The 22364-nt window shown below is 39.5% G+C and overlaps 3 protein-coding genes across 3 annotated transcripts; all 3 read left to right on the forward strand.

The window, feature by feature from the left end:
- Positions 1–14300: 14300 nt before the first annotated feature.
- On the forward strand, positions 14301–15302 carry LOC6543962 (enhancer of split malpha protein). The gene has a single exon (XM_001972732.3). The coding sequence runs from the start codon at positions 14412–14414 to the stop codon at positions 14886–14888; it is 477 nt and encodes a 158-aa protein (XP_001972768.1). The 5' UTR covers positions 14301–14411; the 3' UTR covers positions 14889–15302.
- Positions 15303–16973: 1671 nt separating this feature from the next.
- On the forward strand, positions 16974–17497 carry LOC6545138. The gene has a single exon (XM_001972733.3). It carries the CDS (start codon positions 17075–17077, stop codon positions 17291–17293), a length of 219 nt encoding a protein of 72 aa, XP_001972769.1. The 5' UTR covers positions 16974–17074; the 3' UTR covers positions 17294–17497.
- A 1690-nt stretch (positions 17498–19187) lies between these two features.
- LOC6545139 (enhancer of split malpha protein) lies at positions 19188–20412 on the forward strand. Its single transcript, XM_001972734.3, has one exon. It carries the CDS (start codon positions 19620–19622, stop codon positions 20067–20069), a length of 450 nt encoding a protein of 149 aa, XP_001972770.2. The 5' UTR covers positions 19188–19619; the 3' UTR covers positions 20070–20412.
- Positions 20413–22364: the final 1952 nt, after the last annotated feature.

Here is a 22364-nt window from a genome sequence, read left to right on the forward strand (position 1 = left end):
TTATGGCCAACAGCAAGCAGGGACATGTTCAAGGCATGTTAGCCAGATCCATAGGCCGCTTGAAAAAAATAACAATATAAGTAGACAATAAATGTATGTATAATTGGGAATGGATTTCGTTCAATGGACCAGCGGAGCATTCGTTGCGCATGTGCAGATAAAAGTTGCATTGTCTGCGGGGAAACGAGTGCTGAATGAGTGTTGGCCTCTCAAAGGACAATGCTTTCTCACTCGACCGTCGAGTGTGAATGCTGGCGAGAGGTCCTGCCGGCGAAGAATGTCCGCATTGTCCTGTCCATTGAGAGGCACTCGTGCGTAGCTCCGCAGGACATCACTGGCCATTCAGACCATTCAGATTCGAATTTGGAACCACACTGCAGAATCGTCGCACGAAAATTGGTCACAATTGCACGCAAACACGGCGAGTGCATTTTACATGCCAATTCAATTCAGAAGAATGCAATTCAATAAATCCTCTCACAGAACAGCCAGGATGTTCCTGCACGGCCTTGAGCAATTTCAGAGTCCTTTGCAGCCTTTTAGCATTGAAATTGCCGGACAAGGCCAATAAAAAGAGGATGCGTTGCTAATACAATTTACATGCAATTGTTAAATATCGGGGCGGCCGGAAGCCGAATATCAGTCACAACTTGCTATGGAAAACAAAAGCACCATTTCTCAAGGGAGTGCTAATGGCTTACAAAAGGAGCATGGCGAACTAACTTTGATATGCCCAACTTGTCATATCATGGTGGTCCTTTCTGTATTTGCCCTTGGACTGACTGTACCTTCATATCCCTTATATAGTATATTCCCCTATTTATAAAGTTCTATAATAATGTGCATTTGCCTTTCCTGAAAAATCACAGAAACTCTCTCTGCGACAGTGGTCTTCTATTATATAGATATGTATATATGAATGTAGATATATGAATGTATTATATTATATTATTTTATATGTCTGTTGGCTCATTAGATGAAAGTTAAAACAAGATAGAATGCTATAGTTGAAAAAAATTACAATAAAATTAAAAAAAATTCATTTCTAAATTTAAATGCACCCTTTTAGAGAATTTTGCCAGAAATTTTTAGAGGTATGCCACTTCAAGCGATTAAGATAAGTGGAGATATGGAGTTTAGAACTTTAGTCTTCGGACATTTTTTCAGTTTTTCACATTTGGGTTACAATTTGATCAAAACGGATGACATGTAGCTGTCATAGAAAAATTACAAAAGAAATTACAATTTCGTAATTCCGAACAATTCAGTTTAAAAATACTACAGTGATATATACGTTTTTCCACGCCGAAGCTAGTTTTCTGCATTTTCTTTAAGTAAATTAAAAGTTATTTGAAAAAGCCTTTATATATTTAACGCACGATTTTACCAGCCAAAACAAAAATATATATTGTTTAGCGCAGTTTAGATAACCAAATGAAGCCATGATATATCTGCCCAGATAAAAGTAGGTCGTGTGCAAATAATTAGTTTAAGTAAATTTCCTTTAAAACAAATATACCATTTACTTTAAGATAACATTGTGTTATAGCCTGATATAAAAGAATGAAAATGACCAGACACATGCACGTACACAGTAATGTACGTACAGTCATTATAGTTATTTTCATTGATGCTGGGATCAAGAATACAAACACCATTGGGATGAAAAATTATATTCCCCCTCCGCCGAACACGCCGTGACTTTGAAAAATACCCTCAGACTCAGGGTCAGCAAGTGTTCAAGAAGGTATCTAATGAGCTCTATGTCAATATAGCCGCCATCGTCGATTAACACAAGGGTTTCTCGCTGGCAAATATAAGTTTTCTATGCACTTGTACGGCAAATATTGACAAAGGACTAAGAAAACGAAAGGAGACGAGCGGAGAGAATTAGTGAAGTGTCTGAAGGTCCGCCAAGTCGATTGGAACAATATTTGGCGTTCCTACTTAGTTGTATATATATTTTCTTAATTTTTGGCTGCGCTGTGCGGCGACATTCTAAATCATTTGCAATGACGAGTCGGCAGACGGGGAAATATTTATTGAAAAAATAGCTATGCATGAAATTTGAAGCTCCGACAGGAGGGTTCCAACTTCCATTGTGAAGTTGTTGATCTTATCGCTGGCACTGCATCTTGAGTGCAGTGAAAACAGAGGGAAATGTTTTGTAAACCAAGTGCTCAAACAAAATAGAACCCAGCTAGTTGTCGGCTGCCTTATCTACATCTCGTCTGCAGTTGGGATCACTGCTCAGCATAATCTGCACTTCTAGATTGCACATCACTGATAACCATTAATCCTCGCTTGCATGTACTTTCAGAACAATGAATAGAGCATAACGAATGTGAATGATTGAGATACTTTCGGGTGCCCTCACACTTCACTTTTGGGATATCTGGTCTAGAGATAGCCGCTCCGATTAGTATCTGCTGTGAAGTAGAAGTGGCTATCTCTGCCAGATCCCAGCCAGCCCGATAATTGAGCCTCTAAGATGGAAATTGTAACCAGCAATTGGTTAACCAGATTCCACTATCCAGGATCATGTGTGAACTTCGGTCCAAGTAGATGCCATCGAGGATATGCGTAATCAGTTCGAAGCGATTGCTTTCTTGAGGAATAGTTACATCTCGGCTATCCCATTTCCATATGTGATAAATGATCTCAGTTTAACAAGGAGATCTGTTTGATATAGTAATTGATACTTTACGATAGGTGTTCATTCACATGTGATTAAGGAAGTGCTCATTTTCAGACATGAGCTCGTCGTGTGCCATGCAATCTATCTAAGTTAGGCAAAACGATCTTTAGGTAGTCATATATTGATTATGGGATAATACCCAGAGATTGCTTAATAATTTATGCCAATCAATTTGTAGGCATTCAAATTATCCTTTACTATTTATAGATTATTTGTATGATTAATGACCATATTACCAATGATCTGATATGAATTAAATGGGTAACGAAAATTGTGTTATATACTGCGAAGATTTAATCTCTTCCAATATCTTTATTTTCCTATTCTGATTCTTAAATAAATATTCTCAGCTTACTGCAATTGTTTATAAAATAACCTAGCTTGAATTGAAATGGATGCTGAAAACCAATCTAAGCTTTCTAAAAATAGGTACATTCGTATTTTCTATTGTTAATTTCCGTCTAGTTTCGGTATAAAAATAATTCATTTGTTTAGAGTATTCTTATTTAAATAATGGATCTTGAAGATATTTTCGTTATATAAGGTCAGACTGCAGCGTTAAATGACTAAACTGTTTTGGGTGCAAGCCAATACTTATCATATTATATCATATTATCGCGTGGTGTACGTAATTATCCAAATTTGGGCACATCTGTGTTAATGTAGCTATCAAATTCTTAAGAATTGCCTAAGTACTTTCAGCAATGAAAGTAAAACATCACATGAAGAAAATGATTGAACAATAATCATGCTACTGTCAAATGTATTTAAGGCAAATCCTGGCGACTTATTCCAACTCTTCCCCCAATTTGTAGTATTGATTAGCATCCTGAAACACCATTCAGTTTTTGATTTAAACTTTAAGAAATTCCCAGAAAAGAAATAGTCAGAACTAGACAAATGACTCTTGCTGAAGTATGCAATAGACTTCCCATTCTCTGCAGTAGTATTAAGTATTTACAATTGTTACAAATATCCGGCAAGGTAGAGCATAGGGGACAATTCAGCAAAAAGATTGAAAGATAAACGTTCTTGTTTGAATTGAGTTGCTACTAGAGAAGGCAAGTATCTCATACGGACATTGTGCACTTTTGTACTTCCACATAGAGATCAACAAAGCGGCGGAGGCAGAAGCGGCAGGATCGAGGGCGAGGAGCAAGACGATCTCAACAAAAGAGCTAATCACCGATGCCAAGAAGCCTTCAAGAAGATATCATCCCTACGGATACATGTATATGTCCTTGTTTACCTACATGTCGCCTACCGAACGCCCAGAGGCCAGAAAGCAGACGAGCTGAAAAGAGAAGTCGCTCCCTCACACACCCGCACATAAAATCCGAACCGATCCTTGTAGATCCCATACACTTCGATCCGACTACCGTGGCAAGCCAACATAGCGGTTGACCATCGAAACCCAAGACCCACACAGCATTTGTGGTCCCATGTATGGCCTCACATGCACTTCCATTTCTATTTCTATTCCTATTCGAATTGATCCGACCTATTGTCATACATATATGTGTTTTTTCAAAGAAACAGGAAACATAATCCTACAATAACATTTTTACGCACTGAGCTCCTTTTAAGTAATCTTTACGTATGAAATTTGTTATCAATGGCAGACCATCTACATGTGCATGTTTTTTTAGGCAAAATTGAAATAACACAGCCGATATGCGAGTATTCAAGAAATTCCCGATAATATCCCTAGATAAGGCTCATGGAAGGAGTAATTTGCCGAAATCTATTATTCCATGCATATTCGGGATATGAAGATACTTATATGGATTTTGGAGCGAATTTGTTTTTCCGCAAAGGAAAATTCGGGACAAGCAAATAATGCAGAGAACCGCTTCTTAAAAGTAAAATGGCCAACAATAATCTTACTTAATGCCTTTTGGCCTGGCCAATAATTTAATATGTATTTATCTGCCAACAAATATTCTACATATATGTTTAATAAATAACTATTTAAAATTAAGATGACTTAGAATATTCAAATGCAGCATATTCGTGGACTTACATTACCTATGAGTTAAAACATTGTGTTTTTAGTAAAATTGTTAGTTGCATACAAATTCATTAGTTCTTACAGTTTTAATGCGTAAATTAGACTCCAAATTATAAAAAATAATGCTTAAGATTAGTTGCAAACATATTCTAATAGTTACATGAACATTATTACCATTCTAGACTTATTAAATTAAATAGAAAAATATTATTTAGACCCTCTTTTCATTAAGCAGATTCCTGTTGGAGAGATAATGGCATGACGCCTAACCTTTAAACCCTTGATTATTTGGAAAAAAAATTGAAGTCTATCTTAATGTGTTCGTTTGTATTTAACTTTAATTGTAACTTTAATTTTACCCACAATTTCTTTGAATATTTCTTATAACAGCGTAACTCCCGCCTTTATTTTGTGATATCTTCCTTTTCGTTTCAATATTTTCATGATATTTTTGCAAACAATAAACTTTATGCCCAAACAAAAAAAAGATATCGGTTTATATACCAACCGACATTTGTTCAGAGCTCCAAGAACCCAAATGCGAGACCATCAATAGAGAAATCCATAAGAACATACCAATTTATAGATATTGCAACTACTCAATCATGGAGAATAATGAGCGTCGAAAAAGTGAATCGAGGGAACCGTAGCAGCAAATAGACGCTTTGATGAGGACATTCGGTACAGAAACAGATATCTGAAAAGCAGCAACAATTTGGAAAAGAACAACAGCCAGCGCAGCGAGGAGGGAATAGATAGATATTCATGGCCCGGTTAAAGGAAAAGTCATGCAAAATGCACACAATAGGGCCACAGATTCCCCCCGAGGCTGTCGCACATTGTTTGGGCCGCTTTTGAAAATATTTGTAAACACGTTTTTGGGAAATTTGCCGTGTTTGCCAAGGCTAACCATTGTCCCGACGGAGGAGGGTTGGAGGTAGGTTGGCCCAACATCACAGTGAGACGTCATGGAGTTTCACGTGTTGTCACCAGCCACCAACCGCCAGGCTTATTAATAGCACCGACAACGAACCCGGACTGCTCAGCCCCTGCAGTAGAATCTGTTGAAACGTGATCCCCGACCGACTCGCACTCGGCCGGGGGTAATCCCCTGTCTCGACTCCGGTCCTCTGTCCTGAATCCTCTGTCTGCTCCTCTGAGCCCCGGCCCACACAAAAGTGTGCCTTTTAACGAGCTCTAATTTGGTGCTGGACCATTTCGAATAGACGACAGCGGGATTGCTCGGATCGAGCAGCAAAAAAGGTTCCTTTCTTCGCAACTTTTTTCCAGAGAATAGCTCAAGTAATGATCGGTTGTCTGCTCGACCGAATCCCGATCCGAATCCCGATTCAAATGCGAATTCAGGACTAAACGTGCAGCCAATCACACTGAGAAAAATGCAGCAAATTCGTAAAGTTAATATAAGCAGAGACTCCTACTCATATCAAATCAAAATAGACTTCAAATGTGTCTCACAAAAAATAGATTTTTCCCAAAGATTAATTTTTTTGAGTTTCAATTGTTTTAAATATTTAAATTAATTAAATTAAAAAAAAGGAATGTTTCCTGATTAGCTTATAATTTTTTGTATATTTAAACTTACCAATAGTAATATACATTTCAATGATATCGCTTTTTCTTCAGTGTAAGTGCAATCCAGTCAAACAAAGTTCTGTTTTTGTTCCATTCCCGAGACAGATCCCTAACGTGATAATCTTTTAAATTGCTCAAATTTTACCTATGACATGACCTATTGCTCTCCGGTCTGGCTGCTCACAGCCCTATTAGTTCGCTTCCCTTTTGGGAAATTGGAAAATGAGATCTTGTCGCTTATGTTATTTGGTATTTTGACAAAACAATGAGCAAATTTGAAGCGTTTTCTGTTTGATGTGTGTTTTGTGTCTTACCTCTAGTTGTTGGCCAGAAATGCGCGGCTTGCCAGAGTCTCTTCTATTGTCCTCACATGTGTACAGTTTTTTGTTTGAAAAACGATTTTCCTTGCTAGTATCTTAAGTAAAAGACGCTGCTCTACTGTAATCCTGAGCTGATTTGCTGTTCATATGATGTTTACAGGGGCTTTTGTCTAAGACGTTTAGGTGGGTTCTCCACGTGGATTGATTCTATCGGTGGAGTTCCTACGAGGTCCTAAGTGAAGGGATCAATAAATATTTATTTGGTTCAGCAATAGTGAGGCAATCGCAAAATGTTTTATTTATTTATTATAATTTCTTTATAATTTTCGTTAAATTAAAAAAAAAAAACACATAAAAAAGTCTTACAATGCCATGTAAGTTTTAAAAAATGGGATTTATGTATTAAACGGTATTTATTATAAAAATGGTAAATAAATATGTGCAGCTATTCCAACGTAGAACGTACTTACACTGAACGGATCCCGAGCCCTTTAAGTTCTAAAACTAGGTTCAAATAATACTGTCAATGCTAATAATTAAAGCATTTCAAAATATTCCAATAATCTATTCCTAATATTTTCTCTTGTGTATTTATAGCCTAATTGGACCACATATATCGACCTGATTTACTTTTCACCCGAAAATTAACTCCTACAAATACTCCTAACAGGACCTAATTAACGATGGCGCAACCCTAACATGCAGATCCTTTAATCAGCTCCAACTAGGGCAACTCCTTTTATTTAAAAAGTCCCGACTCACTTCATATCTGGCATCTCCAGGTTCATTAGTAAATTACTGGGCTAAAAAGGCTGCTTAGGACTGATCATCTTAAGTATACATACTCAAGGCATCAAATAATGTTTGAAGACTCACTAGAAAACACTTTTTCAGTGGAACACAGAGAGGGGCGGAAGGGGCGAGGACCACGCCCAGACCGCCCTGGGCCAACATGCAAAGACCTCCAAAGTCAAAGGGAAAACAGTGTTAACAATTTACACCAGAAAGTCTCCCATCAATCTTCTGACAATATCGTTTGTAGCTGATTGTTGGGCTGTACTCCCAGAAATCCTCCCCCAAAAATGGAAAAAAACGTTAAAAATTTTCTAATCTTCATATATGGACTTCCTATATACCGCTCCTACATGGACAATGCCCGAAAAACGCCCCTAAAAAGCGAAGACATCGGAGGAGAAAAGATTGGAAACCCAAAATCAATAAAATCCAACGCCGCAGGGGACACAGGCAAGTCATGTTGTGGGCAGGGGAAGGGCCAAGGGCACTAAAGTAAAAAAGAAAATAAAATTAGACAAAGGAAAACCTCGCACACGTGTTTACAAAGGAAAACTGACCGCCACAACGACCGATCGACATTAGCCCGAAAATGTTCCACTAAAATTCGGTTTAAATTTGTATCTTTGTCTATTCCCTTTTTTAACGATGCTAGACCGCTTCTTGGCCTCAGATTGGTTATCCATTTTAACAAATAGGTGTGTAAAGTATTGCCCGACGTATCCTTTTGCCTCAAGGGATATATCAAACGCGTACAAATACTGTGAAATTGATAATCGTAGCAGACCTTTCCAAATCAATTAATTTATTTTTTTAGTTGCCAGATAAATTTGCTGTAACGAAAGTATGAAGGGGATAAGAAAGATTAGCCAAGAAACAAAAAATAAGTTTCATAGGGATTAAATCTAATACGAAGGAGTGCGGATGAAAATTAAAAATTTTGGTATTCAATATCTCAAAGATTTTTTTTGATACAGATAATCAATTTGACTCGTTAGACCCTTGGAAATAATTTACATTTTAAAGGAGTGTTCAAAACAATTTAACTGAATTTATTGTCGTACAATAGTCGAGCCTAGATTGGATTTGACCTTAAGACTAGCCTTATGGAAATTAGGTCGATATTTAAAATAAACATGAAAGGTCAATCATAATAAATAAAAAATACAATGTGTTGAATGCGTAACCACAATATTTCATCCAATCTTCATCAATATTCTTTTCATAAACTTTAAGATTGCTTTAGAAAATACTATGTTAAGTATTTCTTTGATTCAATTTTGTCTGCCGTTCCTTATTGAAAAATCTAAACAATGTAAAAATTTAATTTAACATAATGTGTATATATTTTTTATTTTTTTATATATATCATTTCCACTTATTATAACATTTCACATATTTAGCTCTATTTATTATTTTTTATGATGAGGTACGTTTTTAAAAATATAACTCTGTCATACATCCTAAGAAAGTTTGGAGTCTGTAGAGTCTCGGCATGGTCAATACCAAACGGTATATCGTTAAAGAGTCGGAAACGCTCTCTTCTGTCATTTCTATAAACAAAAACCCTTTTACTTATGATAAGCGGGTATAATTAACATAATCCCCCAGCTCCTTTAAATGAAAACTTCCTCAGGCGCATATTTTAACGAAATTATAAACAAACGTAGAGCGCTCATTCGACACCATGTGGCTTTAGATTGGTATTCGATTTTAACAAATAGGTGTCTGAAATATTTCACAAATTGTCGGCTGCATATGGATATCCATTAGTCCCAATGGAGCATGCATCGTAAATAATGATCCTCAACCCCTAAACAGCCGAGACTCCACAGAGCGACTGTCGGGCTACAAGGATCGGATTTCGACGAGGGTCCTGTCCCGATCCCTGTTATATTTGACAACACGGATTTCATCTGTTTTTTCTGTGAGTTTAATTGTCAAGTGCAGTTTCTGACACGCACCCATCCGAGCTCCTGAAATTTAATGCCTCGATGTGCAAGACGATCTCGTGTTCGAAAATGCATTTCGGGCGTCACTCCACAATCGATATGGTAAACCCGCCCAAATCAGGTCCTTTTAGATCCTCTCAGTCGTTTCAAGTGCCGCTTTTTGGGCGAGGAGGCGCAAGTGTTTACCATGCCACAATAATCTTTACTAATCAGCTATGAAAACTACCCCAGTGAATGTTATCGGCTGTAAATTGATATTTGTGCCTGGCACTGAATCAAACTCAACCATGACCAAACCAACAAAACAACTGTGTTCGAGTGCGGAAAATTTTCATTTCGTTTTTCGTGGGGCTGGCCCAGAGCCACTTGAGAAATCCATCCATATAGCTAAACGATAACTAACTATCTCTAAAGTGCGGATTGAGGCAAGCCGAATCGACGACAAGATAATGCACTTTGCCCGTTCGAATTTAAATATGTCTTGGACTATTAATGACTTTGGCCTTGTCTCTTAAGTAGAGTAAAGTAATTGAAACAGTGACGCCATTTAAAATTATCAACAAAAAAGTAAATGGTTTTTCTAAGCGACAGTTTTGACGATAAGGTTTTGGGAGTACAGGTAACACTTTGGTTTTGGTACAGGTAAGACTCAGAAAAGGCGTCTCAAGTCGTTACCAGGACAATGAACGCCAGGACGCCGGCGCCAGGAAAATTATCCACTGTCTGGCATTTTTGTCATTCGACCTGACATTCTTAGAATTGGCAGTACCTTTCCGAATTTATATGGATTTTTCTTTTGTCTCGAGGAGCGCGATTTTTCACACTTGACAGGTTGAGAACAACTAAGCCACACAACAGGTTGCTGTCAACCATCTTTCGGAAAGTTGCAACAATTCTCTAAATTTCGCCCTATTCGCACCTGCAATTGTTCTGTTCTTGCGAAGGCGCAACAGTTTAAAACACTTCTCTTTAAAAAAATAGGTGTTTCTGACCCAGTTTTCACTTAAGTTAGCCAAATCCCAGACAAACAATAACGCGAACTTGCAAGAAGTGTTATCACCCGAAAATCATCACGAAAATATCACCCTATGCTAACAAATGATTTCAAATTATAATATTGCATTGGTAAAATTTCTGCAATTTATGTGTAAGATTTTTGGGAAGAAAACAAATTACAAATATAGTCTTACAGACATACATATAAAAACTGTTATAAGGCTTATGCTATTTTTTGAAATTTAAAAGTTACCAATAATATTATTTCGATATATGAAAATGGAGTAATGCAAACATATCTCAAACATGAAATTGAGGGGACTGCCTAGGTAAAGTATTTACAATTTAAAAAGCACTTCAAGCCCTCGTACCATAACGAAATACATAAAACTGAGGACAAAGGCATTCAATTACCCAAATACAATAAATCGCCATACCCCGGAAAATAAAACCAACGAAGGACACTCAATTGCTCAACCCCAAAGACTATCATTTAGGGGATCGTCTCATTTGATTTTATAATTCGAGCCCAGCCCATCAATCAATCAACGGCGTTCACGAAAACATCACGCTCAAATTCAAATTGTATTCAAAAGATTATTTTGGGGAACTTCTTGCTCGCCTCAACTGCTTCTCTTACAATTCCAGAACATTTACATTTTGGGTACATTTTTGTCGGATTGCATTGAAACCGAAGAACTCTGCGGATTTGATAGGACCCTTTTACCATTATGTGGACAGGAGCGTTTCTGATTTCAGGCCGAAAAATCGACGTTGGACAATGACGGCATCTAATCCCTTTTTCCGGAAGGTCACAATTACGCTGCATTGGAGTGGCATTCGTGGGTCATATTCGGTACCCTTCCACCGCCACCCCCGCCCCTCACCACCACGTCCGTGGATTGAACATTGTTGCATTTTGAAAAAACGGAAAAGGGTCCATCATTGTGCACGTGCAAGGGTCAAACACACAGCATCGGCAGGTAAAAATGCGGGACACAAAGAGTAACCCCAAACACATCAGAAATGCACGATAAAAGAGGATTAAACGAGACGAAAACGAAACGAAACGAACCCTAAAATGACCCAAAAGTAATGCAGCTCACGGAGGTTTTTTAACGGTCTACTGGCCGGCCATCAACAGCCATGAAAAAGCAATCATCGCCGCGAAGATCGCTGAGATCGGCTGATGATGTTTGCAGATAAGATTCTAGAACCCTTACTCTAAAAAACCATCTAGCACTGAGCTCTTTGGCAAATAAGAACCTAATTTCTAAAGAACGCAGCAGAATTTGTACCAAACTGTACGATCGTGTCGAGACTTGTTCTATTTTTCAAGGATCGAAATTTATTGCACGTGTGCAAACACTGCGACCCTGGGATCGTCGGTCTTCTTTACTGCATTGTTGTTCCATTCTTACTTTGCTTTTAGAACAATAAAACATTTGCGTAAATGTTCCTATTTGCTAACGACAAAAAATTCAATGCAAAGCGAAGAATGAGGGTAACAGAAACAAGTGATTTTATAAACAATATTTTGTTTTGTCAACATTTTGTCAAATTTGTTGGTTTGTTTATTTTATTTAAAGCATACAAATAATTCCTAATATAACATTTATTATATTAATATATTATATAGTACTATTTGTTTAGTTAACAAATTATTTAAAAATCTAAATTGATTTTATTATCTTTATAATACTTTTTGTCGTATGCAATAAAATAAATTTCAAATTTTATATACCAGTTAGAAAATGTATACACATATTAATCATTTTAATATACCCATATTTATTAAAGTTATACAATTAGCTTTTATGCCGCGAGCTATAATTTTTACATACTTATTTAGACATTGAGTTGATTATCCAAACGTGAACTTCATTTTCCATCACATTTTTTACAGCAATGCATTAAATAAATGTATAAATAAATTTCGAATGTTATTTGAATATTTTTCCCATAATTAATTAGAGCACCAGATTAATGTCATCATTAATGTGAAACCATATTCAAATTTACATAAAATCAACCTGATACGCCGTTCATTAAAAATCAGTAAAAGAAGACCAAAGGGCTAACGATGCGTGGAGAGGGTCAAATCAGGTCACGACTTCTGGCAATCAAGAGCCACGAAAGTGTGGACCCCAATTTAACCCCTTGACTGCCTTACAGCGATCGAAATTGATACAATGCACCCCACAGAATCGCGCAAAATAATAAACAGGTTTGCACTGCAAGAGGGAGAACCTTGAACCAAAGAAGCTCTGCGTAATACGGAGCACAACAATCAGGTGGGGGCCAATTAGGGACCCTCTTAATGACCGTCAGGATATCCAAACATGCAAGGAGCGTAATGACCGTTACAAGTAACTCGAGTCCTCGGAGCCGTTACAAAATTATGAAAGTAACCTTCGGGGCAAGGGAAAAGGGCACATAACAATTAGGAAGGCGACTCATAAACGAAGTGCCGACGAAATTCCAGTAAAATGCGTAAACCGAGCCAAAAACCAAAAACTCTGAAGATCCTATCTGTACGTGCTTCTCCCGCGTCGTAAATTTTTCACGCATCAACAGAGCAGGTCCCTCGAACCGGGAAAGAACAACAATGACAAACAAATGCGATCGGAAGGAGCTGAAAAGGACCTGCCGAGATTTCCCGAAATGCGGCATTAATGCATATTGACTAACCTTGAGAGTCCGATCCCATCCCAATCCATCGCAATGCCAAGTACCCGAAAAATACGTTACTTTGCTCAACTACCTACCTACAGGTTAAAGGGCACTTTCTGGGCTGTCTCAATGAAATAACGGACAAGTCCCTTGTCCGCTTGGGTATTTCCAGCGGCGAGATTGTATCTCCGAGATACGCCAATCCATTGTTTGTCCATATCCTCCGTCTTTTTTGGGATAGTGTGTCGAATTTTAAAATCTCTCTTCCCTCACACTCGGGCTTGGAATTTGTTCAACAAGTTACGACTTGTCCGCTCGTTGCTCTCCTGGAATTTTACGTTTGGGATTTAGGGATTTCTTGCGACAGAGTCGAGCAGGTAAAGAGAGGTTTTGCGGGAGGGTACTCTCAGAGGGGGAGAAAGATCGAGAACGGAGCGAGATCGTGAGACCATCCAAAAAATCCGTTAAAAACCTGCAGTGAATGAGCAACTCGAGTGGGTAATACCCAGCATTTGAATCACGTGGTATGCATATGATATTTTAAAGTAAACGATTTAGGATGGCATGAGTCGTTTCAATAACAAATTTTAAAAATGAAAAAAAGTTAAAAAAAAATATTGCCAAGCAGAATATATATTACGATTTTAATAATTTTATTTCATATATAATTTAATATTACCAATGAGTTGGTTGCACAAACTTTATTTTAATGTTATGCCATTAAAACATAATATGCAATAAGATAATTGTATGTATATTTCAAACTAGTGATATTTCAATTGTTTTAAGATATATTTTGTAAATATTTTAAGGTAAATTTAAATCGGAGTCTTGTAATTTTTAATTAAATCCTTAAAAATTAAGACACTACATAAAGTATATGACTTTTTTACTTCCTCTTTTTTTAATATAATTTAATTTATTCATATTTAATATTTCTTTTATATATACATTTATTTAAGCCCCTTTAATATTACCTATAAAGTACTAAACGAATTTTTAAGTACCTCTTATCTGGTAAAACCCTATTTTTACGCGCAAACTCAAAATCCATCATACCCTGCTATCACAAGGGTAAGGACATGGTCATGATCGTTCCTGATCCAGAGCCCGGTTTCTCTTCGCTCTCTTTTGCCTCCCGCTCTCACTATTTGTGCAACCACCTGCATGCAGTCTGCCTACCCATTGGCTAATTCCATTGTTCGAGAGAACTACCGCTCTGTGCGAGAGTTCTCCCCCGTCGAGAGAAGCCAGAGAGCAAATCGTATAAAAGGAGTCGCTCGGGCAGCAGGGAAACCAGAATACAACCAACTCTCAACCGAGTGCAACCTACTCAAAATCCCAAGTTTATTACAAATCTCAAAAACCTCAACACAATGTCGTTCATCACACGGGAATACAAGTTTGAGAGCAGCAAGGTGATGGAGCCGAAATCAGATCAGCACACGATGGCCATGCGGAGTCTGAGGAAACTGGTCAAACCCCTTCTGCGGCTAGTGAAGAAGAAGCAGCTGCTCCGGAAGACTCTGGCCGAGATCCAGAACCAAAATGCAGTCAACGCCTCGCTGGAGGATATGCGCAAAGACCCGGCGGCCAGTTGCGATAACATGGCCAACGAGGAGCTGGAGCAGCGACTGTACTCCGATCTCCGCCAGTGCCCCACCAACGTGGCCATGATCGTGCAGCAGGGTCAGCAACAGAGCATCGTGCCCGTCCATCCGGAGCAGACCTTCATCCCGGTCCACTTCGCCCGCACCACCAGCGGCACCTTCTTCTGGACCTCAGCCGAGGGAGCTCGCCAGCACCACGAGCAGCAGTTGCGCCAGCAGTTCGACCGTTGGGTTCAGGCCTAAACATCGCCAGGATGCACAGTTCCTGTCCTCGATGCACCGGGAAAATCTCCAATTGGCAGCTTTAAGTGCAAGTGTCTCCGTCCATTGGTCGTCGGATGGATGCGGGTTCAGCTTCGCATGTTCGTAATCTCAGGGTGATATTAGGCATAGATTGGATTCTTTGGGCTCACGTCTCAAGGGAAACACAACTCTAATTGATATTCAATTATCACAATCAAGCGTTACTATCGTTAACTCATTGTGATTCCTCGTGTCTTATTAGCCTTAAGTTAATCTTAGCCGAATCATTGTCTTCCATGTTTGTTTGTTAGGGTCTTCGTGTAGGTACTAGGCTAAGAATCATTGTCTTCCATGTAAAACTTTAGCTATAACCACTTCTATCATATAAGAAATAAATAAACCGAAAACCGGAAATTCTAATGTGTCTTTATTCTGAATGCTGGTATAAAAAGAATGGTTGGAAAATCCCAAAATTGAATGACCATTGGGAGTACAGCTAAATCTGTAATACCTACTCTGTACAATTCTGATTTGGAAAAATGAATTTTAAATTGGACTCGCTATGCTGGTGACCGCATTCCAATCAGTGGCTTCATTCACTCCTGCTTGGATGCCATTTAAATCCAACGTTGCTGCTGGTATGCAATTGGAAATGCTTGGAAATGCCGTTTTAAACACAATCAAGTAATTAATTTGGTTAAATTTATGAGGCCATGAGAATACTTACGAAATAGTAGGTCGTAAAATGTATACATGAGATACGATTAAGAGATGAGTCCTATTAAGTTAATAAAGTTAACTTGCTGCCAATTTTACAACGAATTAAAGAACAAATTTATTCTCAGTATAAGTAAGTTTTCATAAGAAAGTGCAGCATAAATCATATTACAGCACTCGATCGATCCCGAATATTTTATTTCACGACAGCCACAAGCTAATTATGCAGGCTTCATTCAGGCGCTTGAGTTTCAGGAAACCTGACACTAACAACTAAACTTGAAACGCCACCAAAATAAGTCTCCCAGTGTTTATAAGGAATTATGCCTGTGGAATAGTTAAGCGAGCCACAAACATGTGAGGTTCCTGGTTGTGCGCCCCCCAAGTGGATGGGCCAGGATCCTATCCCACTCCATACACAACGAAGAGATTCTACCCGATTGGAATACGAATGAATCCAAAATTACGAGTACAAGTGCCAAGTATTTCAATAGGAGACGAAATTCGAGTTTCAACACGATACGAAATTTAAAATTTCTTGGTGAGCCCGAGCACACAAGTGTGGGGACAGTGAAACCTGTCACAGAAAACCATATTTCCAAAGTGGTTCCGTGCAACAAGAAATCCAGAAAAATCTTTAGGGGATTTGAGGGGAAGAAAAGGAAACCTTCCATGCAATGAACGGTGAAATCTGAGTTTCATCACGCACCAAATTCAAATTTTGCAACTGCACAGAAACAACCCCGAAGAACAAGTGTGAGGACAGTGAGGCCTGGCACATCAACTCCCTGTAATGAGCGTGGAGTCTAGAGAATCCTCCAAGCGATAGTTCACTGTATTCGCAAGGACCACAGCCTACCTGTACTGATCAAAAACGAAATGTTGACGTGTAAATATTTTCCGTTTGCCGACAACATGTGTTTAACGAGGGTCTGTCACTTTTATCCTCCACTGTCAGCCTATTAACAATTAATAGCCAAAAACTAATCAAGGCATAAATTCGAGCCGAGTCCTCCGCAAACAAACCACTCAAATTACCAACCCGAACCCATGAAAAAGGGATGATCGCTTATTTTTTCTTTCAGTTTTTGGTATTTGTTATGCTTGCCGCATCGTCCAATAGGTATTCGACTGAAATTATACTCTCCCACGACGAAATCGAGGGAGAGATTTATTTAGGACCTACCAAAACTGTGGCCTTACTTCGCACACGTGCAAGGGTCGCTCGAAAAAGGGATCCGATACGATCCTCAGCCAACTACCTGCAGGGAGTTGAGGAATGCGTGACTCTCATATTTGGAGAGACCGAAAGACACCTGCGCCAGGACTCGTCCTGATTGGTCGACTTAGGGGTTGAGCCCGCCAGGATCGAGTATTTAAGCGGTGCGCAATCCGAATAGGACATCACACTCAATCGCAACGTTGAACAGCCAAGATCAGTCTACCAGCAACCAAGCGAAACGGCAAAAATGGCCTACGAAACTCTGATGAACACCACCCACAGTCCTGTCTGCCCGAAGAAGACCTACACGCCCGCCAAGGCCATGAGGAAGATCTTCAAGGTGGCCTGCAAGCTCTTCAAGGCATCGGGTCACCAGCAACTGAAGGAGCTCCCACTGCCCACCTCCGATGAGGAGCTGCAGAACTCCCAGAACGAGAAACTGGAAGCCGAGCTCGTGCAACTGTGATGGAGGAAATGGGAAATCCGAAATGCAATCCCACTTCCAATCAGCTTTAAAGACTCACACGGAATCGGTCTCTAAACATCCGCAACAGCTTTAACTCTCCACACTGTGCAAGTGGACATTTTGAAATGCATAACTATCCAGCTTTAATCATTGTCTTCCATCTATGTTTAAGAGTATGAATAAATACATAATATTATACCGAAACTTGTTTGCATTTCTGACTTCTTATTGGAACTTTCCCTTTGTCATTGTAATTTCCTTAAGGTTTTCCAAGAATCTGTAAGCCAAAAACCGTTCTTACCCCAACCCCTACTCCTGCCACATTCACGGAACAGCGAGACCCTAAGAACCTCAGCTCGAAAAACAAAACCTTTACCTGTTCCCTTTTGTTGGAAACCTGTTGTCGATTCGAAAAACTCGAAAAACCAAGCCGAGTGAGCTGGGGAAACCTGTTACCTCCAGGCGATTTCTGATTTTCGTTTTCAGCGCTCCTTCTTAGGGTTGGGCCCTGGACAAAATAAATCTCGAATCTCGAATTGCATCGGAACAGGTAGAGAGGGTCCCAATCCCAGTCCCTCGGATGATAAACAAAACATGGCCCTACGCCACGAGCAGAAACAAAGCCAATCCTATCTCAATAATAAATGCGAAAAGGCCGCACGGATCAGTTCGATCTTTATGGCTTTCAAAGACTCAAAGGGGCATTCTCGTACATAAGCTTGTGTGTGCGTTATGTAAATAGCTTTACATACTCGTAGATGCAGATTCCTTATTGAAAGCGTACTGCCAGGTACAGTTTGGGATAATAAGTTACAGGTTCAGGACCAGTTGGAGTTCCAAGTAATCAAAGCTCCTCAACAAGAGGTAATATTACATGTAACATAATATTATAGGTATTTAATGTTAATAGCTATGCATAAATATTTGTGTTGGAAATCAAGATATTTAGGCAACTATTACATGAGCTTTAATTTGTAATTCATTTTTTAAAATAATGTATTGGAATTTACACTATTTATTGTGTTATTTATTTAATGTATTTATTTATTTAATCCATTTTTTTATTTATTTGTATCAATATATTTAACGTATTTCGGAGTTTACCCATTTTTATGTGTAGTCCAATACTAAATATTAAACTGAAATCATTTTAAAAACATTTGTAATATACACGTTATATTTTTGTATATTTAATGTTGAAATATTATATTTCTCTTAGTATGAAAATAATTCCTAATCGTATGTTTTTCTCTTGCCCTTTGCATAAAATTACAACATATTTTAGACAAGGAATTATTTAAATAATCCAAGACCACTTACTTAATAAGCAAACAAGTTCAATGCAAAATAGTTGCATTTCAGTTCTTTTGTGGCCCCAAGTAATAAAAGAATTGAAACCTCAAGTAAATTTATATTACAGATTGCTACAAACAAAATTTGATATCAATAGCGCCCAAACATCTAAAAAGACCTCGTCTGCAGTTTTATATTCCTTAGGATCGTTTGAGCCATCAACACGGGTTACAAACAGGCTGTAAATATAAATGCGAGACGAGCCATCACCACATCCCACAATAAATGAGTTATAATAGGATACATTCACAAAAAATAAACCCCCATTCAATTAATTGAGGGTCTGAACCAAGAAAGTTATGTCTAGAGATGTTAAAAATGAAACCCTCGCTCGTGACACGAAAATATTTGGGAAGCCCACAGCTCAAGTAATAAAAAATACGAAGAGCTCCCCAACTGAACGTGAGAATCCTCAGGATCGTGCCTCTAAGGACTTTTTGCGATGCCATCACTAATCAGCGGAACAAAAAACGTAAGAATGAAAGTGCACGATTTGTGTAAATTTGGCTTAGAATGTAGCTGGTTTTCGGTTACAGGATCGACATATTTCTGATGAACTGGCAAAACAAACCCAACCGAAATCCAAACAATAACTGGGTCTCCGGGAGAAGGCCAGAAATGTGCTGTTCCCACGCCAAGGATTCGCTTAGGCCCTGGGGATAATTGTCTTGGAAGGAGGCATGGGCCCGAGATTCCCACGCTCCGCACAAGATCTCGGATCTCAGGTCCTGCAGGACCTACCTGCTGCCACTGACTAACGTGTGAAATTTCGGATCCTTGCACCTGCCTGCGCTCCGAGCGACGTGATTGGCTGAGATGCTGTAGGATCGCTCCTGTCTCCCAAGAAGGTATAAATAGCGCCTCGCATCTTAGAGACAGCATCACACAGCATCCGAACGTCGAAGCGAGAACATCTCAGCACGCATTCTACGCATCTACCACTCACCAAAAATATCTGAACGAAATTCGTCTAATGTCGACCATCAGCAAGCAGAAGAACACCAACACCATGTACAAGTCGAAAGTGTCGCCCTCTCGTCGCCTGAAGAATCTGCTGAAACCCCTTCTCGGCCAATTCTTCAACGCGAAGAAGGAGCAGCCCAAGAGGAGCTCCTACATCGCCTCCGAGGAGAAGGAGGCCGAGTTCGAGTGGCTCAGCAACGACATGGACAACATGGCCAACGAGCATCTGGAGCATCGCCTCATCGAGGAGATCCGCCAGTGCGCCAAGGAGGATGCCGTCATCGTTTACAATGAGAACGGATCTGGGGAGCTGCACACCATCGACCAGGAGGACTACTACGTGCCCGTGCACTTTGCCCGCACCAATGCCGGCACCTTCTTCTGGACCTCGGTGCAACCCAAGGCCAGCGAGCCCTACGCCATCGAATGGAACTTCCTGGACCGTTGGGCTCAGGCCTGAGCGAAGTAATCGCCTGGAGCTGCAACTTCAACCTTGAACGAAAAATGGGGTTCTTCAACTTTCGATTGGGATAACTTCAAATGGACTGGAGCTCGGTTCTCCAGCGGGATGGGTACTCCAGAGTTTGGGCACTTCGACTTTGGGATCATCGATCTTGGGCAGCGCTTTGAGGAATTTCTGACTCGCTGGAAATTCACTGGAAAAGGCGATTGGGCATCCACATAATATTGTGGCGGGAGATATTCCAGCAATTATTCCTGTTTGCAGTGCAAAATGGTATTCAATTGCTTGGATTTTCAAAACACATTTGTAAACAAAAACTAAAATAAACATTGAAAACATATTTCATTTTCTTATCATTTGCGATGCATGGCTTTCTCAACATGTGGGCCTGCTTTGGGTAAGGATGCGAAAGGTCCTGTCTGCAGATCCTTCAAAGATGTGGGACATTCCCACGGCACCAAACATGTGTTGGGTTTTTGTTTACTGTTGCCCAAAGATCTGGCCGAGATTTCGGAAAACGTGTGGAAAGCGGTGAGGAAAGCTACCATCAGCTCAACATATGAGACATATGAGTTCAGATAAGAAGACAATGGTCTCAGTTTAGGGACTTTGAACCAACTTCAGATACGGGAACATTAAAATAAACTGTATAGTTCAGATAGCAGTAACACATGAAAGTCAAATTTGTTTGTTTTTATAAATTTTCAAGAGATCCCAGAATGAATCGAATAGATATCGAAATATCAAACAGCAAAGCGTAAGTGTAGGAAAGCCTTTTTAATTTTAAAAATTCGTTCAAGAACTTACACTCCAGTTAAACATGCATTTCTGAACATAATCATCAGGTTATGCCGCACATATTTAAAAAGTATTTATTGAAAGACAGAATTCAGAAATAATTCAAGCATTTTTTCCATATTGCTTAAAATATCATAGCCTTGTGCCTTGTGTTTTATAGTTTCTAAATGGCAACGGCAAACCCAAATAAATTTAATTTATTCGAACGCATATTTTTAAGTCAGGAAAGAGAGCAAAACTTTTTCTTACCTTTGACCAAATCACTTACAAGATTTTTTAACTTTACCAATCCGATAAAAATATAAAAAATAGTTTGTGTTTGAGCAGCCTTGACGATCAAAATACATCCTAGATTTAAAAGACCATTAAAAAAATGGCTATTTAAGAACACAATATGGATTTTTGTTAGTCTTCCCATGAAGAGCTGGTTTATTTCAACAAAGGAAAAACTAATTTTCTTACGAGCTAGATTGCACTTAACGGTAGTGGAAGACATATGTGATGCCGTTGCGTTTCTTATCAATAACAATATGTGAGGATTCAAACATAACAGTGATTTAAGAACTAGATCTCAACATTTAAGCGGTTAACAATCACAGTTAACGTTCCAGGAACGTGAAACCAACAACAAATGAAGTAATAACAATATTGGTTAACAACAAATTAGCTAATATATTGCACTTGACATTGTGGGGGTGTTGAACTTGGGGAAAACGCACTCGAAACGAAGTCTTCAGTTCGAGTTCCTGTGTCCCGCCAAGTCACCATTGCACTTTCCTCCAGCCCGGTCCTGTTTGGCCCTCCATCTCCATGATCGCCATGTCCATGTCCATGTCCATGCCGTTCCCGTTCCCGTTCTCCTTCTCCCACTTGAGTGGCGGGTGGACTGGTGGGCGTTGGGGAATGGGGAGCCAAGCGGTCTTTAAAGCTTCGGTACCATCCAAAGTTACGTAGGTCTACGTAGTGGGTGCGCTTGGAGCGCGTTTAAAGCTGCAGCAGCCTCCTCGATCGCCACCCCGCTCCCAATTCTTCGGGAGAGAGTGGGTGGTGTTGCACGAGATGAGGCGATGTGATCGTTAACGGTTTACATTGAGCACTGACTCGCCGATCGCCGGATCGCCGGATTTTATACAACTCGCGGACGGACGACGTTGACGCCGCTGCCGCGTAAATAGAGATAAACAAAGAGCACTTACACAAACCCACACCAACACACTCTTACCCACACACTCGCGCACACACACACACAGCCGCTTGCCTGGCTCTCTTGGGTTGCGTCTGTGTGTTTGCCTTTCGTTATCAACCATTTATTGTGGGCCCTTTTCGGTTATCTACAGTCGACGGGCTACTACCCATTTTTATGTTTATCACTTTTTACCCTCCCCTCGCTCGATCTTCTGTTTACTACAGGTCATTCGATTCGGATGCACTCGGAGAAATGGTTTTCATCCTCCATACCTTGCTTGAGTTAGGAAAGATGTGTTACTTCTGGAA

Source organism: Drosophila erecta, unplaced genomic scaffold (assembly GCF_003286155.1).
Source record: "Drosophila erecta strain 14021-0224.00,06,07 unplaced genomic scaffold, DereRS2 tig00000021-arrow-pilon, whole genome shotgun sequence".
NCBI classification, from domain to species: Eukaryota; Metazoa; Arthropoda; class Insecta; order Diptera; family Drosophilidae; genus Drosophila; species Drosophila erecta.